General features: G+C 39.2%; 1 protein-coding gene across 1 annotated transcript in view; it reads left to right on the top strand.

Moving 5' to 3' along the window:
- SH3BGRL (SH3 domain binding glutamate rich protein like) overlaps positions 1-19,405 on the top strand; it is a 144,619-nt gene that overhangs the window by 111,906 nt on the left and 13,308 nt on the right. The window contains exon 3 of the mRNA XM_056124170.1: positions 9,597-9,677. Coding sequence (XP_055980145.1) covers positions 9,597-9,677 — 81 coding nt within the window. The remainder of the gene's footprint in view (positions 1-9,596; positions 9,678-19,405) is intronic.

Genomic DNA, 19,405 nt, shown 5'->3' with positions numbered 1-19,405 from the left:
AGCTGAGCCTGAGAGAACCTTGGAGCTCAACAGGCAGTTGACTATCGGTCAGATCTGTAATCCACAATTATAGGAGATGGAAGTTACTTGTTGAGGGTTCCCTTATGAGGCAAGGCTTGGGGAAATTGACTGGCCCCTTCTCACAAGAGAAACAAACTGTGAAGAGGTTAGAATATTGCTGGTATGTGTGGGGGGGGCGTGAGTATTGGTGAGGAGCTGGAGAGGAAGTAGGGTCTCTCTGGGCCTAGATAAAACAATGATGAGGATGAGTAATAGAAAGAAGAGAGGTTATAGAAAAGGATATCCTAGAAATGAGATAGGACTGAAACAGGTACAGGTTTCATATCAAAGAAGTCTCAAACAGAAGGAACTTTAATTACCCTTTTGTTTTCAAAATAATAACAGTTTGGGGAGAGTATTATAGTTGAGAGAGGCAGACTTGACATGCTTCAAATTTCTTCCAGGGAAAATATTATAGCAGTGAGCTCAGTTCATACACACTAAAAGTTCTCCAAAATTAACAAACTGTCTGCAGAGTTGGCTGATAAAGCACAAGCCTGGAAATATGTATGGGGCTTCCCTACAAGTATATCTGTCCTAATAGCAGCAGGCTTCAAATATCTAAGGGGCATTCCTACAAATAGACCTAGTTTTAGAAATAATCCAGGGATGAGATGTGGAAGTTAGTATAATGGATAGGGCATTTATCTTGTAGAAATCTAGCCTGGATTAAAACCCAGCTCCACATATGGTCCCCTGAAACCCACAGGGAGTGATCCCTGAACACAGAGCCAGGAGTAAGCTCTGAGCCCAGTGAAGTATGATGCTTTACCGGAAATAATTAATCCTAGGACTGAGCAGATAAATTAGATCTTCTATCACCCATACAGTTAAACAGAATGGTTGGGGACTCAGAACTTGATTAAAACTGTGAAATGTATTCCCAACCCTGTCAACTTCCACAGATTAGGAAAGAGGCTATGAAGTAATGCTGGTAAGATATTGGGTGGATTCTATTATTTTTGGTTTTGAGCACCATGAAAATGATAGGACAGAAGCAAGGTCATGCCAGTTGAGTAATACAATGGCATGGAGAGATAGAATAATGACTGTCACTGTCACTGTCACTGTCACTCCCATTGTTCATCGATTTGCTCCAGCGGGCTCAGTAACGTCTCCATTGTGACACTTGTTACTATGTTTGGCATATTGAATACGTCACGGGTAGCTTTCCAGGCTTTGCTGTACGGGCAAGATACTATCGGTAGCTTGCTGGACTCTCCGAGAGGGGTGGAGGAATCGAACCTGGGTCAGCCAGGTTGGCCGCGTGCAAGGCAAACGGCCTACTGACTGTCCTATAACTCTAGCCCAGAATGATGTCGTAAAAATAAAAAGAAGACCAAAGATCATAGAAAACTCTGAACCTATGAAAAGAAGAAAGGGTAAATTAAATACGTAAAAATGGTAGTCTTTAGACAAAGAATCATGTGAGCTTATGCAAAGGAAAATAAACTTAGACATTCCTGGCAAATCTTTTTCTCCAGTATAAGTTGCTGATTTGCAAGGCCATTCTGAAGCAGCACATTGTGTTATCTGAACTGGGGAGTCTTTTGATTTACGATCACAAAGAGAGTCTTTTGTTTAAAATTGAACTGTAAGAGTCCCTTCACAAAGAGAGTTTTTTGCATAAATTTGAACTGTAAGAATCCTTTTCTCGTGTCCTTGTGGCAGAATGTATAGATTTAACTCAGAAAACTCCATCCTATATAGATTTGATACATTAGACTCCATCCCGGATGGATAACCTTTTTTCAATATGGAGCAGTGTGTTTATCTCCCAAATTTTGGTTTTTCATGGATTTTTTGCTTTTTTTTAAATTTTTTTTATTTTATTTAATTTATTTTGTATGCGGGGACACACTGGCAGTGCTCAGCACTTACTCCCGGCTCTTCACTCAGGTATCACTCCCTGGTGTTCCACACATTGAACCGAGCTTGGTCACTTGCAAGCCAAGCACTCTACTTGATGTACTATAGCTCTGGCACCTTTCTGACTTTCTTTTTTATGTAAATTTGTGAATTCATGGCCATTGTAGTGGGGTCTTTTTTTTTTGGGTCACACCCAGCAATGTTCAGGAGTTACTCCTGGCTTTGCACTTAGGAATCACTCCTGGTGGTGCGCATGGGACCATATGGAATGCTGGGAATCAAACCCGGGTCGGCCACGTGCAAGGCAAATACCCTACCCACTGTGCTATCTCTCCAGCTCCTCCCCCCACCATTGTAGTCTTAATAAAAGACCTGACGTGATATCTGTTTTCATGACTTTATATATACAGTTGAATTATGCCCCAGCATGTGAACTATTCTGAAGAATATTCCATGTTTACTGGAAACAGTGTATATTCAACTTATTGAATATACAACTCCTTGAGTATATACTCTTGAATTATGAGGACCCTTATATATGTCTATTAATCCCAGTTACCTAGTTACTCATTTCAGGCTTTTATTTACCTACCAATTTTTCTGTATTAGTGGTCTGTCCAATGATGAGAAGGGAGTGTTAGTCTACTACTATATTGTTGCTATTCTTCTCAGATCTGTCAGTAGTTGTTAAAAAAAAAAACTTAAAATAAAATGGAGGTAGGGGTTGTGAGATAGTAAAACAGCGCTCAGACCTAGCAACCTGGGTTCCATTTCCTACATCCAATAGTCCGCCAAGTCCTGGAAGGCAGTCCCTAGCACTGATGAGGTGGCTTGGGTATCCCTGACACTGCAGGAACTGAAAAACATCATGTCTTCCAGCCCTTTCACAGAACTTTAGCCATGTTGATCATATATAATATCCATCCCTATCTCTTATTACCATTTTCAGTTTGAGTGCTATTTGGTCTGATACAATATGACCTTCCATGAATTTTCAGTATATCATTTGCTATAACATTATACCTTTTACTTTAAACATGTTTATGGTGAGAGTTCAAACTTGCTTATTATAAATAGTAGAAGGTTGTATCATTTTTATAATCAAATCAACCAGTGTGTTTCTTTAAAATGGACTTAAATCCATTGACATTTAGATAAATTGACACAAAGGAATCGTTGCCAATTTTTCAGTGAAGATTTCCAATGTTTTTATTGTTTGATTTTGTTCCTTTGACTTTCCTTGTTTTCTTTGCTTATATTTTAATTCTGTTATTTTATTTTTATTATTTATTTTTTAAATTTTATTTTATTTTTATAAAGTTGTTCACAATAATTCATTACATTTAATATTCAAACACCAATACCACAACTATTGCACCTTCTCACCACCATATTTCGGATGTTTTTACCTCAAATTCCAAAGCCCGTCCTCCAAAGCAGATCCAAAACAATAAATTTTCTATTGCTTGTTATAAATAATTCACTAAAAATGATCCAATAAAACTTCCTCAGACGAAAGTGTGTGAAGATTTTTGTATTTCATCCTGGAGCCATCAAGCCCTTGTATAAAATATTACAAACATTTTTGTTAAACCCAATCAAATGTTGTATACTAATCTTGGTATATCAGTGGTGAAGATTATGAGAGGTCCAGGAATTCTAAAATTTAGAATATGATTATAAAGCTAATTCACTCATGGGTGAGGCCTTTGTCGCTCTCTTGGGGACTTTACTTCTGAGTTTCTGGATCATGGCTATTGATGAGCTTATATGGTGCCAGGGGCAGTTTGTGGGTGTGACTGACAAGCTGTTGGTAAACTTGGGAGATGGGGGAGGAGGCCCATTCCTGCTCACAGTGAGCTTGGAGATTTCGATACTGTCTTTTTAAAATGTAGTGTTCTGCTTCAATTTGCCTCTTCTTGTTACTTAGTTCTACATATTCTTGATATAAGGTTACTGTGTAATATACACATGAAATTTTATGCTTTTTCATAGCCTTTTAAATTTAATGTAAATTTGTCGGGAATTCAGTCTGGTGATTTTTATTACTGTATTTTTTCCATTTTGTTTTTTACATACATTTTTGATTCTGAGTGTTCTTTGCCTTTTATAGAAGTCCATTTTATAGTTTTATTGGGGGAGCACACTTGGCAGAGTCCAGGACTTATTTTCAGCTCTGTTCTCTGAGACCACACCTGGTGGTGCTTGGGGGGAGCCATACGTGGTGCCAGGGTATATTACTATTATTCCAACTTCTTTCCTCATCTTTCTTGATGATTTTCTGTACTTTATCTTCTAGGTTAGTGTTGCTCAACCAGTGGTCATACATCCACCTATGGACCCCCAAGATATTCCTAAAAGCCTACAGGTGTAACTGGAGCAACAGTGTAACATATAGGTCTCTTGCCTTGCACGAAGCCTACCTGGTTTCAGTCTCCAGCACTCTATATAGTCCCCTGAGCACTTCCAGGAGTGATCTTTGAGTTCAGAGCCATAAATAAGCCATGAACACCACCAGGTATGGCCCAGGAAATAAAAGTCCAACAGGTGAAAATTACATTAATGGTTGACCACAGCATGAAACCCTGGTACCTACTAGGAGGACAGGGGATCACAAAATTGTTAGAAGTGGACAACAGCCACAAAGTTTGAGAAACACTGCCCGAGGTCATCATTTCATATTTTGGCTTCTTTTCTGTTGCTGAGTCCTGCTCATATAAATATTAGTTTTACCACCAAACTCTGCAACTCCTTCGTTTCTGTTAGAATGATTTTTTTTGTTTAAAACACTTTGTCCGGAATTATTGATGGTCTTTTAACCTTATGTCTTCATTTCTTTAAACATCAGCTTACTAACTTGAAATATTCCTCAGGCAATTTGAAAGCTTTAATATAACTAAACACTTTCACTTTCTCTTCATCCATCGTTGTGGCTGAATAGTTAGGCTTGTCATTATTTTTGGTGAAACATGAAAGGTGGAGTTTCTTGGAAAAGGTGAGCTGTTTAATTATTAGATACTTAGGTTTTAAGATTGATCTGGTTCCTGTGATTGCATTTGATTAAGCTTGAATAGGTGCAGGGATTTATGGATCTAAGTGCCCTGTAGCAGCCTGAGGTAAAACTAGCTTATGCTCTGGCCCAGGGTTCATAGTTGCTGGTGTCTGGCAACTGATACTCAGTTAAAGCCCAGTTTGACTAAAAAGCAACTGGGATGGCTTTATGAACCTAATATAATTTTGGCTATACAGTGAGTTGATCTTTGCAGCCAAGGGGGAAATTTACATTTGCTAGCACATGACTGCAGTTGATCAGCATACCTGAGTAGCAACACACAGTGTGATGCCGTAAATATTTGTTAGGTCTGTGGTACCATGACCGAGTGAACTTTCTCTGCTGCTAGTTGTACTTATATACTACCTTGTATCTCTAAGGGTTACATTTAAGCAGTTCTGGAAGATCTTCAGAGAACTATAGATCATTCTTAGAGAATAAGCAGACTGTGAAACTTTCTATTGTTTCTCTTTACTCTTTCATTCTTAGCACGGAAATCAGAGTTCTGTACAGATTAGTTGCTTAATACATAAATAGCAAAATAAAATAGGTAATCTATTTAATTGATCTCTGATAATATTTTTTAAAATTCCATTTGTTTTATTTTTAATTGAACTACCATGGGATACACAGTTACGAAGTTGTTCATGATTGGGTTTCAGTCATACAATGATCTAATACCCATTCCCCCATGAGTGTACATTTCTGACCACCAATGTCCAGTTTCCCTCCCACCACATACCCTAGCCTTCCTCTATGCTTCTGTGGCAGACACTTTTATTTGCACTCTTTCCCTCTTTGTCTCTCTGTCTCTGTCTCTGTCTGTCTGTCTCTCTCTGTCTCTGTCTCTCTTTCTCCTCTCCCCACTTTTGGGCATTAGAATTTGAAATATAGGCCCCAAAAGATTGTCTTATATATCCCTTTACCTTCTTTCAGAACTCAGTTCTAGTCCAGAGTGATCATTTCCAACTGTCATTGTCATAGTTGTTCCTTCTCTCTCCTAGTTGCCCTCCCTTCCAAACCCCACTTGTGGCAAGTTTATTAGGGTCTCTCTTCCTTTGTGAGTCTTATTAGTTGTTTCTTGATCTTGTTTGGTTTTCAAAACACCAGTTCTTGGTTTCATTGATCTTCTGAATATTTTTGGTGGGGGATTCTACCTGTTAAACTTCTGCTCTAACATCAAAGTCAGCAAACCATAATCGAATTTTATCCCAAAACAATTGAAATGAAAACAACTAGAATCCTCTGTATCAGTGGTCTTCAACCACCAGTCCACAGACTGGTGCCTGTCTGAAGGTTTAGAAAGATTAAAAATCCCTTGTATATCACTTTGGTAATAAGTGCTGGTCTCTCGATCAATACGCAGGACAAGTGCCTGCTTATACATGTAAAACAGTTAAAGGACACTATCAGATGTCAGTGTATTTGAGGATTTACTTTCTTTCATAATTTATGGAATTACAAGAGATGTTTTTGTTTGTATCATTTTAGTATCATCTTTTCAATGATTCTTAGATTTTTAACTTGTGTTTTAAGATATTTAGGGGCTGACGTGATAGGATAGACGGTAGGGCACTTGCCTTGCACTCGGCCAACCTTGATTTAATTCCCAGCACTTCATGTGATCCACCAAGCCTCATCCGGAATGATCCCTGACTGCAGAGCTAGAAGTAAACCTGAGCACTGTCAGTTTTTTTTTAAGATGTAATACTTTTAAATAGATTTTTTTAAATTTTTAAAACATGTATTTATTGAATCACTGTGAGAACAGTTACAAAACTTTTAGGTTTAAGTCTTGGTCATACAGTGATCAAACACCCATCCCTTCACCAGTGCATCTTTTTCACCACCATGAACCCCAATATACCCCCATCCCACCGCTCCCCATGCCTGTGAGGCAGATGATTTCCACTTAACTTTCTCTCTACTTTGATTACACTCATTATTTAGACAAAAGATGAATCATTATTATTTGGAATTTCCCCCCAACAATCAAACCTGCTGAAAAGGCATCATAAAATAATTTGCTTTCTATTGCTGGCTATGAAGACCATATTGTGTCACATGGCCGCAATAGCAGCTGTGAGTTTTGGATTTCTGATATTTTACTAATTTAATCTGGAGGGATTTCCGCTAAAAGCTGCATAGTTCCAAGATTGGTTTGTGTGCCTCTGGGTCTATGGCCATGCCGGAGAGCCACACGTGGTGGTGGTGGGGGGCAACTCGTGGTCTCAGCAGGACAAGAATGACATGCCAGTTCTGCCCCCATCCCATGATGCCACAGTTGCCCCATCACTGCCAGCTCATAGCAAGCTGTCCAATAGGCTCTGAGGTAGTGGCCACTGTGCTGCTGGGCGGGGGGGGGGGGGGGAGGCGGAAGAGACAGGCACCCTTTCCCTCCCGTGGGGGCATGGCACCGTAGCTTACTGCATAGTCCATTCACATTTCTGCCCAAAGCTACTGAGTTCCGAATTGAGTCATTGTGCCTCTGGGGCCATGGCCGTGCAGGAGAGCCATTCGTGGGGGGCAATTTGTGGTCTGTGGGGGCAAGAAGGGCAGTTGTGTCAGTTGTGGCCCCAAAATTTTAAAAAAATGTTATTTATGTTTGTTTACATTGAGTATATAGAGAGAACACTGAAGAATACATTTAAATATATAGAGAGAACACTGAAGAATACATTTAAACAGCACAGGAGTTTATGATATCAAAGGTAAGGTAAGGTAAGGTAAAGGCCCTCCCGTTGATCGTCGATTTGCTCGAGCGGGCCCAGTAACGTCTCCATTGGAGACTTTTGTTGTTACTGTGTTTGGCATATCGAATACTCTCGGTAGCTTGCCGGGATCTCCGAGAGGGGTGGAGGAATCAAACTCGGGTCGGCCATGTTGGCCGCATGTAAGGCGAAAGCCCTACCCGCTGTGCTATCGCTCCAGCCCCGCAAGCTACCGAGAGTATTCGATATGCCAGACACAGTAACAACAAAGTCTCCAATGGAGACGTTACTGGGCCTGCTCGAGCAAATCGACGATCAATGGGAGGGCCTTTACCTTTACCTTTACATTGAGTAGTTTGTTATATATCTCTGTATAGAATTGCATATATGCTTAATATTTGAGTTCATTCTTTGTCAATATGATTAACTAAAATATTAGCACTGTATCACTATAGCACTGCCCTCCCATTGTTCATCGATTTGCTCAAGCAGACACAGGTAATGTCTCCATTGTGAGACTCATTGTTACTGTTTTTGGCATATTGAATACATCATGGGTAGCTTGCCAGGCTTTGCTATACAGGCTGGTTACTCTCGGTAGCTTCCCGTGCTCTACGAGAGGGGCAGAGGAATCGAACCCTGGTCGGCCACGTGCAAAGCAAATGCCCTACCTGCTGTGCTATTGCTCCAGCCCAACTAAAATATTATTTAAATTAATCCTGAGGAGATAATGGTGGTTCATAACAATTTGATGCTGAAAGGATCTTTTTTTGGGTTTTTTTTTTTTTTGCTTTTTTGGGTCACACCCGGCGATGCACAGGGATTACTCCTGGCTTTGCACTCAGGAGTTACTCCTGGCGGTGCTCAAGGGAGCATATGGGATGCTGGGAATCGAACCCGGGTCGGCCATGTGCAAGGCAAACGCCCTACCCGCTGTGCTATCTCTCCAGCCCCATGAAAGAATCTTTAAATAAGAAATACATGTTGCTGTATCTTTAGGGGGGAAATTCCAAACTTCTAGGTCCATAAATGTATTTAATTTTTTAAACTTTATATTTTCAGGTATTCCAAATACCAGGAATTATAGGTGCTAAATTAAAACAGCAGCAGCAACGTGTAATTAGTGATCTATTGGTGCAGTAACATCGAAAGACTTCAGAAATTATGACTTCCCTTAACTTTGAACAAATTAGTTGAACAAATTTATCTCCATGTGTTTTCTAAATATTTTAAAATTACATTTATTTAAATACTATATAAATTTGGGCATCCATGTGTTTTAAGTGAACCAGACTAAGGCTAGTTTAAACAATAAGTGTACCTTCTAAGTAAGCTTGTATTGGTTATATTTTATCATTGAATTTAGGTATTTCTATTTATCTTGTAGAGTGTTTGGTAACATAGAGGATGACAGCCAGTGTTAGTCATGTGAGGCCTATCTTGAATGCCTGTATTGAAATCTCTTAGTAAATATTCACTAGTCTTATTTTCATACATATCAAGTTAAATAGCTATTCTACTACTGGATCTATGGAAATCTCCACTTTCATAAATAATGGGTTAAAATAATGGTAACTTCTATTTCATTATTAAACTAATACACCTCTTAGTGGCAAAGAGCAGGCTACTTTGAGCTGTGGAAAAAGATGCTTCCCCTAAGGAAGATGATACAGAAGAAGCTGATTTGCAGTCTCTGACCCACAATAAAGTGTATCTTCTAATGACATTAAATTGGATTCAATAAGTCTTACCTATTATTCGTCTTTTTAGAATTCTAGCATTATAGGAATTGGCATGTCTTCTCTAAATTAGTTTAATCAGTTATATATTTTTGAATGAATTCACTCTTTTCTTTCTTTTATTGAGTACATATTGTTAATTCTTCTTGTCTTCTTTTCACAAAGGACTATGATGCCTTCTTTGAAGCCAGAGAAAATAATGCAGTGTATGCTTTTTTAGGGCTTACAGCCCCACCTGGTTCAAAGGTATGATTAAAATTTTCCTCCCTTACATGATATTTTATTACTTCCTTTTTAAAATGAAAAAAATCTATCTTTATTAAATACTCAACCAGAGGTAGGACAACAAGGATAAAAGGAAATTCATCAGCTTTTTGTGTTCTTAATCCCTAATAAGACACAGTAATATGTATGTTCATATGCATGATCACATATATAAAGTATGTGGGTGTATGGTAGATCCTGTGCTTTCCTAATCAAGATGATAAAGGCAGCAATTTATCATTGATGAATTAAAATGACTTATTAGCAATTTTAATGACTACACTTTTCCAGTATTAATTTATGGTTCTACAATGACAGAAAAAATCTTAGTTCTTGATAGTCTTCTTGACACCAACTATTGTTTGTTCGCAAAAACAAATGCCAGCGCTATCATCTTCCCAAGTTCATTTGAGTTTTAAAACTTGTCACTAAATTTCTACTTAAAATTGGGGTTTTATATTTTACAACCATAAAATTTTATTTTAATTTAATTTTTAAATAACTTTTTAAGTTATTAGTTTAGTTACAGATACTCAATATTCCAACACCAATCCCACTACCACTGTTTCCAATTTTCCCATCCACCCCTTTAGCCTGCTGCCATAGCAGGCCCTTAATAATTTATTTTATGTTGCTTGTTATGAATAATTTGCTAAAATGCTGATAAAAATGTTTCCGTAGAGGAAAGTTAGTGAATATTGTTGTATCACACCATGGATCCCTTAAGGCCTTGTATAAGAGATTACTAAAATGTTGTGACAGATTAAGCCTTCTGTGCTTATAGTTTGTTAATCGAAATTGATTGTCTTCTAAATTGTATCTCATCAAATCTGGTGTGCTACTCCTACCAATACAATTTTAAGTTACATTTTTTCTAAGGGATGCCAGATAAAGAAAAGAAAGAAAATAAATGTGCATATTAAATTACATAAACAATATTTACATGAACAATATTTACATATACAGGGGTTCCAGTAAGTAAAGAGAGAGAAAAGGGCAACATTCTTATTTGATGATATGATAGCTGAAAAATCTCCCATCATGAGAAAAGTTTAGGCATTCAAATCCAGGATACACAAAAAAGTTAGAGAAAATTAATCCAAACAAACACATGCTGAGACACATTATAATTGAAATGGAAAAAAATAAGATCTGAAGAGAATCCTAAAAGTAGCAAGAGGGGGATATGATGTCACTAACAGGTCATCCTGTACCTGTGAGGCGAGTGCATCAGCAGCCTGATGGTGCCTTCAGGCTTTCTGACATTCCCAAATTGCTGCTATGCCTTTGACTGGACCCCAACAACTTGGGACCAAGTTTTCCAAGAAATTAAATGGCTAAAAGTTAGGTATGTGGGAGCCATGCTCACAAACCACCTCCAGCTCAGCTATATAAGCTCGTTTATTGGCCTTATCTAAGAGATCCATAGATAAATCTTGAAAGAGACCAAAAGCCACAGTTAATCTTAGACCTACACATGGCTGAACAGACTGGGGTAAATTGGAGGGGGGCAGGATGGCCTGTGCCTGCCCAGGCAAAGCCCTCAGCAGCTGTTTGCTTCCACAAACCAAAATTGCCGCCATAACCCTGGCCTGTCTCCACTGTCTCATTACAGACCTCACCAAGATATAATCTGCTGAAAATTTGGGTATGCGGGTTTTGTGACTGAAATCTCCAGACTTTCACGGAGTTGGGGTGGGCTACTTCTCCCCACTTCCCAATACACATAGAAGCACTAGCAGTCATCCCCACAAACCAATTTCATCACCACCTTATAAACTCTATTATTAGCCTTACTTTAGAGACCTATAAATAAATCTCAAAAAAGATCAAAAGTCAAAGACACAGCAGCGAACCCTGGAAGACAACAGAGAGCCAGCGATGTCTCTGGGCCCCATACCAAGCAAATTTCCCCAGGGCACTCCAGATGGAGTAGGTACAGTCTGCCTGCCTACTCTAGATGGAATCCCAGCGACCAAGGGCTTCCACAAACAAGGCTCAGGTATGTTGGTTCCAGGACTAAACCCCAGCATGCTCATCGACCTTGCTGTCATCCCCACAATGTGCCTCCGGGTGCCATCTCAGTGCGAAAACTGTCCTGGTCCAGAGATGCCTAATTGAATCCCAAAATGGATAAGTGCTCTACAGAAATGTCTCTGGAACCCAACCATTTACTATCTAGGATTCCAGAAGCACCTGGATGCGACACCCAAGATATTCAAAATGAGTAATGAACAGTAAATGATCTAGCATCTGACCCTGGCAGTCAGGTTTGAATGGCAGTGGGAAAATTTGAGCAAAATATAATATCCAAAAGGAGAGAGAGAGAGTATTGTGGAAATTGCCTACCATGGGTGCAGGGTGAGGGCTAGGATGGTGGGTTGGGATATTTTGGGCTCATGATGGTAGAAAGTGTGCACTGGTGGAGGGATGGGTGTTAGATCACTGTATGGCTGAGTTTCGAACATGTATCTCACGGTGGTTCAATTTTTTAAAAAAGTAATGTGAAGTTCATGGCCAATTCAAACAGCGTAATCAATGGCTGAATAAATAGCAGTACTCCTACATTTTAAAAAAAGCTGCAAGAGAAAAAGGCACACATAAGGGAAACCCATAAGATTATCTGAGATTTATGAAAAGTATTGTTCTAGAACTGAACCAAAAGGGAGAAACTTGATATAAAAAGTGTACTGAATGGAATAAACCTCCAACCAAGAATACTTAAGTGGGGTTATCATTCAGATTTTTAATGGATGAATGGAAAGCTTTTCAGGCAAACAAAAATGAAAGTAATTTATTGTCATTTAACTAGCTTTCCAAGAAACTTAAGTCACTTCTGTAAAAGAAACTCCACATGAGACACTATAGAGGTTAAGCAACTTGCCTTAACACGCTACCACCCCAGATTCAATTACTATCACGGCATAGGGTGCCCAAATCACCACTAGGAGTGATCCTTAAGCAAAGAGTCAGAAAGAAGCACTGAGCATAGTCTAGTGTGACTCCATACCAACAAAAATAAACCATATGTAATTGTGTAGCAAGATACGAAATAACAACAATTGCCACTACCATAAAATGTGGAAGAAAAGAAGAGTGATAATGGAGACACTTAAAAATGATCTTAAAATTCGCCCAATTTAAAATGAACTATAACCTTAAGTCACATGGCTATAACCTTAACACACACATAAACCACATGATAATCTCAAAACAAAAATACTTAGACGAAAACAAACCAGAGAAGCTAAATGGAACCTGATCACTACATAATAGACAAATACCAAAGTAGAAGGGAAGACTTACAACAAATATATGCTGCAATAGCGCCCAGAGTGCACGTAGACAAAATGGCAGTAAATTCTTTTCTGTCAATAATTTCATTGAACAATAGTAGTCTGGTCTATGAAGAGGACAAAAAGGACTGGAGCACATGCTTTGTAAATAGAAGCTCAGGGTTTGTTTGATCCTTGGAATTGTCACTGTCAGGTATGTCACCTCACCCCCCCAAAAAGCTCAGGGTTTGTTTGATCCTTGGAATTGTCACTAGCAGGTGTGTCACTTCACCCGCCCAAAAAAACTCCACAAATAAACAGGCAAAATTTACATAGCCTGAAGTTACCAATCTAATGTCCCAGAGTGAAGGGGTGGAACAGAGAATTGAAACCAACCTCACCTGTGCTATCTACAAGAGATTTATTTGAACTCAGTAATAACAATAGGCTCGAAATAAAGTGTTGGGAAAAATCATACAGGTAAATTCCAGCCTTATAACAAGGCAATGGCAAAAGCATGGAGATGGTTCAAAGGGCTGTAGCTCATGTTTTGTGTGCAGGAACCCATATTGTGATCTCTAGCACTACATGGCACTCAAACACCACCTGGAATCACCGTTATCACCATTGGGTTTGGCAAAAAAATGAAGAAAGGGGAAGCCATACTTAGATAAAAATAGGCTACAAATGAAATATTATAATAAGATACAGGGACAGGTAATTTATGGTTCACAATTAATTTATCAAGTGTACTTAATACTCGGTAATATGTATACACCAAATAAAGTGACATCAAAAATTGGAAATCAACTATTATCAGGCCAGTGAGATACTGACAGTAACACAATAGTAGAAGGGGAATTTAATACCCCACTCAGCAATGAAGAAATCTATCATACAGAAGATCAATAAAGAAACAATAGTTTTAATTGAGAATTTGGGGCAGATATGCTTAAAATATATTTATAATGCTCTTAACCTCAGAAAAGGATTAATATGCATTCTTCTCAAGTGCAAATAGAACTTTCCTAAAGATAGATCACATGTCATTACACAAAAAAATGTTGATAAAGTATTGAAAATTGAAATCATATCAACACTCATATATATATATACATATACATTTTAAGATGAAGTGCTAGAGGCTGTAAGAAAAGATGAAATCATGCAATATGACTCTATATACATGAATCTGAAGAGGGTGTGTGTAGCTAGAAGGAGTAAGAAAATAATTTCTCTCATACGTGGGATATAAAGAAAAATGGTAGGGGAGTAATAGATACACAAAGGAAATAGAAACTGAGAACTAGTATCCAGTTGGAAGGTTACCACAGAGGAGAATGGAAAAGTGGTAAAGGGAGTGGGGTGGTTGAAGAATGGGAGGAACTCTGGAATGAAGGCGGAGGGAAATGGACACTCTTGTGGTGTCGGAATTTTTGGCAAATAAATGGCAACATTGTACGCCATGATGATTCAAATAAAGTGGAAGAATGTAATAAAGTATCAAAGAAAAAATGTTAAAAGCTTCTTCAAACACAAAAATGCAAGGGAGACATTTTACTAGTGAGTTGGCCAAACCTTCAGGATGATCTGTTGCATAGCCATCACAAGCATTTCCAAAATTTAAAGAGATTGAACGTTTTCTGAATACCTTTTATGAAGCCAACAGTGCACTCATACCAAAGCAGATATTAACACCATTATGAAACTCTGCATCAATATTCCTCACACATTTACATGCTAAAATTCTCTCAAAAATATTAGTTAACCAAATTCAATGTATTACATTATGACCAAGAGGGATTTATTTAAGTGACACAATCATGTTTCAAATTTCCAAATCAATTATTAACTGACATAAATAAAGGAAAAATAAATGACATAAAATATAACAATCATTATCACATCAATGGATGAAAATAAAAGCTTTTATAAGTTACCAAATCTGTTTATAAAAATCATCTCAATAGGGGATAGAAGAAACATATCTTAGCAAATTAAATACCATTTGCAATCTGCTATAATAGTGAACAGCTGAAGTCTTGTAAAAACCAACACCAAGTAAAATTGCATGTTCTCAACTCAATTACTTAATATAATTTTGGAAAACCTACACTTAGCAGTTAGTTAACCAAAAGAAACAAAGAAATTCATGCTGAAAAAAGAAAAACTCTGCATTTGTAGAGGACATCGTAGAAAAGCTTCTACTCCTACTCCACTAAAATGTTAAAAAAAATAAACCAATATACAGTAAAGTAGGCTCCAAAATTAATATATGTCGAATATTTCTATCTTTTGGTTTTGGGTTACACTCAGCAATGTGCAGGGATTACTCCTGGCTCTGCATTCAGGAATTACTCCTCCTGGCAGGCTCAAGGGACCATATGGGGTGCCAGTGATTGAACCCAAGTCAGGTGCATGCAAAGCAAGTGCCCGACTTGGTATACTATCTCTCCAGCCCCTAGAATATTTCTATATGAAAAATAACATAATTCAATTTATAGTTGCATCAATGAAAATTAAAACCAAGAAATCAATTTGACAAAGGAGGTAAAATAATTGAACATAAAAACTCTATGTCACTATTAAAAGAAACCAAAGAAAGTGAGACCAAGATCCCAAAAAAAGGCAACAAAATGTAAAACTTTCAGGGCTCATGAACATAAAAAAGTCATATACAGCAGTCTGTACAATACATTTTCCAGAAGGCTAATCAGAGAAGCCAGTTACCATCTCCAGAGGTCTCTCCACAATGAAACGTTGGTGGTATAGCATTAGGAAGCACGACTAAAGACTAAAGAACCCTCCCACCCCAAGGAAGGAAGCAATACCTGTGAGTTGCTTCCAACACAGAGACAAACTAAGGTCAAAGTCTTCCTTATGTAAAGGCATTAGGCAGAACCAATGGAGCTGGCCTGAGTTTGTGTAGAGGTGGCTCCCAATGAATCAGTGCAGTAACTGGCAACATACAGAGAGTGAGAGATTACTAGCTTGGCAGTAAGCCTACCATAAAAACCTGACAACTGATAAGCCATGCAGCTGTCGCCCTTTCCGTCTGTTTCTGAGGAATGGACTGTGTGGAAACATTTAAACATTTAGAATAAATCATTGGCAAATAATTCTTAGGTTAATTTAAACCAGGGCCACTTACAGGGACACATATAACATAAATGCCCTGGCAGACAGGAGATCATAGCAGCCTCCCAGGTCACCCTGAACCAAGATACGGGATGTGCTGTGGTAAACATACCATTGCCAATTCATTGGTGTCGCAGAAGTGAAAACTGAGCTGGGAACGCAGACGAGTGGAAGTACATATGGTCACACACAGAAGTGCAAGACACTGGCAGTGGAAAGCCTCTTAGCCGCCAGCCAGGCCTTACTAATGCAGTGACTTGAACACCTAGTGATGTTTCTTTTGTGAAGCTTAGTTTCAAAATTTTGAAAGGACTTAACTCACTCTATCCATGGCAATTGACATGCATGAATACTTTCGCTGTAACTATTTCTTTCCTTGATACTCGTGAAAGATCACCTGTGCCTAACAGAAATCGTCAGTCACAGATATCACAGATCTTCTACCAGGTCCCTTCTGAAGTCAGTTAGTACTTGGAACTTAATTCCCAGCTTTTACACAGCATAAGAAATACTGGTTTAAAATGAAGAAATTCAGCCATATTAATGGACGAAACAAAAGTCTAGAGAGATTCCCAACTACATCATAACTTTCAAAACTTCCTTAGAATGATTACAAAGCAATAGTACCCTCAATGTTTATAAAAGTTAGAAATTGATTGAAAAAGAAAAACAGTAAGTTTGAGAAAAGTTCGAAGGAAAAATAGAAGGAACTGAAAAAACATAAATGAAGAAACTAAACAATAGCAGGACTTAACAGCAGAATGGGGGAAGCTAAAAACTGAATCAGTTTCATTGAAAACAAAATGCATGACATTATCAATAAATAGTAGATGATAGAAAGAAGAATTTAAAAAAACTGAGGAGAAATTAAGAGATACATTCCACAACATCAGGGGATCAACCTCTTTGTCATAGGATTTCCAGAACGAAAAGAAAAGAAAATAATTGCTGGTGGAAGAAATAATAGCTTAATACTCCAATCTGAGGAGGAAGAAATGTGCACTGATATAGGAGGCCCAAAGGGAACCAAATAAAATAAACTCAAGCAGAGCAACACGAAGAACATGTAATCAAAATGGCAAGAGGCAAAGAGAGCAAGATTGTTTAAAATGGTCAGAAACAATTTGCCTCCAGGTGCCTTCTTAGCGCACCAACAGCCCTGACCCAGAGTTTCTCAATTGAATCCCAAAATGGATTAGTGCCATACAGAGATGTCTCTGGAGCCCAACCACTTACAATCTAGAAATTTAAATTTAAAATCGTGGCCACGCGAGCTATCATGATATTCAAAATGAGCAATGAAAAAATAAATTTTCTAGCATCTGTCTCTGGCAGGTAAGTTCGAATGGTGGTGGGAAATTTTGAGCAAAACATAATGCCCAAAATTACAGAGAGAATATTGAGGAAATTGTCCGCCATAGAAGCAGGGTGAGGACTGGGATGTGGGTGATGGAAAATGTGCACTGGTGGAGAGATGAGTGTTTCATCATTGTACGGCTGAATCTCAAACATGAAAGCTTTGTAACACTATTTCACAGTGATACAGTTAAAAAGAATAATATAGAGTTCAGGCCCAATTCCGTCAGCTTAGTCAATGGCTAAACAAATAGCAGAACTCCTACATTATTAAAAAAAAAACCAGAAATATGCAAAGATACAAGGGGGTATGGTGCCGCCAGATGGTGCCACCAGCCAGTCAATCTGTACCTGTGAGGCGAGTGCATCAGCAGCCTGATGACGCCTTAAAATTTCCAGATACCCTAAAATTGCTGCTGTGCCTTTGGCCCGACCCCAAAAACTTGATGCAAAGTTTACCAAGAAAGTAAATGGCCAAAAGTTAGGCATGTGGGAGACACACCCACAAACCACCTTCGGCTCAGCTATATAATGGAGGCAAGGCCTCTCTGGTTCCTGATCCAACTGCTTAACAGCCATGACCCCTGAGACTCAGAGACTAATTTCGGAACCCAGTGGCTTTTGGCAGAAATGCGTCCGGACCCCGCAGTAGGTTACTGTTGCCGGGCCACCCAGGGCAGAAAGGGTGCTGTCCCTCCGCCTGCTCCCCCTAGCCAGCTCGGTGGCCACCATCCTCCAGAGGCCATTGGACAGTCAGGTTTGGGCCCTCAGTGACAAGACACACGCGGCTTTATGGATGGGGGTGGAGCTGGCCCTTTCCTCCCTGCCCCAACGAGACCCCGAGTTGCCGCCTAGGAAAGGCCTCTCTGGCTCCTGATCAAGCTGCTTAATGGCCATGATCCAAGAGACTCAGGTGCAAATCTCAGAACCCAGGAAGTTTTTGCAGAAATCCCTCCAGATTTAATTGTTAAAATTTCAGAATTTCAAAATTGTGTGCCCACTACTGCTGTCACATGACACTTGATCACACTTGACTTCCCGTTAATCATTGATTTGCTCAAGCAGGTGCCAGTAATGCCTCCATTTGTGCCTATCGCGTGCTAGTGTAGCCCAATGGCATCTGCTCATTCTAGGAACACGAAGAGCCTCAAACCGATCATTCAGGGACTTGACGAAGTCTGACCATCTTGTAGGTGGGCGGCCACGAAGTCTTTTGACATCCCATGGAATCCAGTCAGTACTGGCTCTAGTCCAGCGGTCGTCTCCAACTCTCATTACATTTCCAACCCATCTGATTTTCGATGCCTTGGCAAATGAGATAGCGTCCCTGATTCTTGACCATCGATGGAGGTCAGAACTCTGGATTCTTTCTCTCATTTGAGTGAAATGTGATGCTCCAAGCATAGCTCTTTTGATTCCTCTTTGGGAGACCTGAATAGAGTTCTCATCCTGTTTTCATAGGGTCCAGGTCTCTGAGGCGTATGTTAATGCAGGGAGAACGGTGGAATCGAAGAGATGTGCCCAGAGCTGGAGGTTCATTGTCCTCTTAGCTATTTCTTCAATGCTCTTGAAGGCATTCCAAGCTGCTCTCTTCCTCCTGCGTAACTCAGGTGCCAGGTCATCGGTCATGTTGACTTCTCAACCTAGGTACATATAACTGTTGCATTCGGAGTTGGTCGTTCCATTGAGAGCAAATGGAATGCAGGAACGAGACTGTTTCTCATAAACATTGTGTTCGTGAGATTCAGCTGTAGTCCAATCTTTCCACACTCACGTCGAAGTTGGCCAGCATTTGTGCCACTTGGCTAAGTTTGGTGTTATTAGAATGATGGCATCAGCAAAGCAGAGTTGGTGTAGTTGCTGACCGTCTATCTTCACTCCAATTCTTTCCCATTCCAGTCGTTACATGGTGTTCTCTAGGGTGGCACTGAAGAGTTTCAA

Source organism: Sorex fumeus, unplaced genomic scaffold, assembly GCF_029834395.1.
Source record: "Sorex fumeus unplaced genomic scaffold, SorFum_2.1 ptg000050l, whole genome shotgun sequence".
Taxonomy (NCBI): Eukaryota; Metazoa; Chordata; class Mammalia; order Eulipotyphla; family Soricidae; genus Sorex; species Sorex fumeus.
The sequence above is the reverse complement of the archived record's forward strand: the minus strand, read 5'-3'. Positions and strand labels throughout refer to the sequence as shown.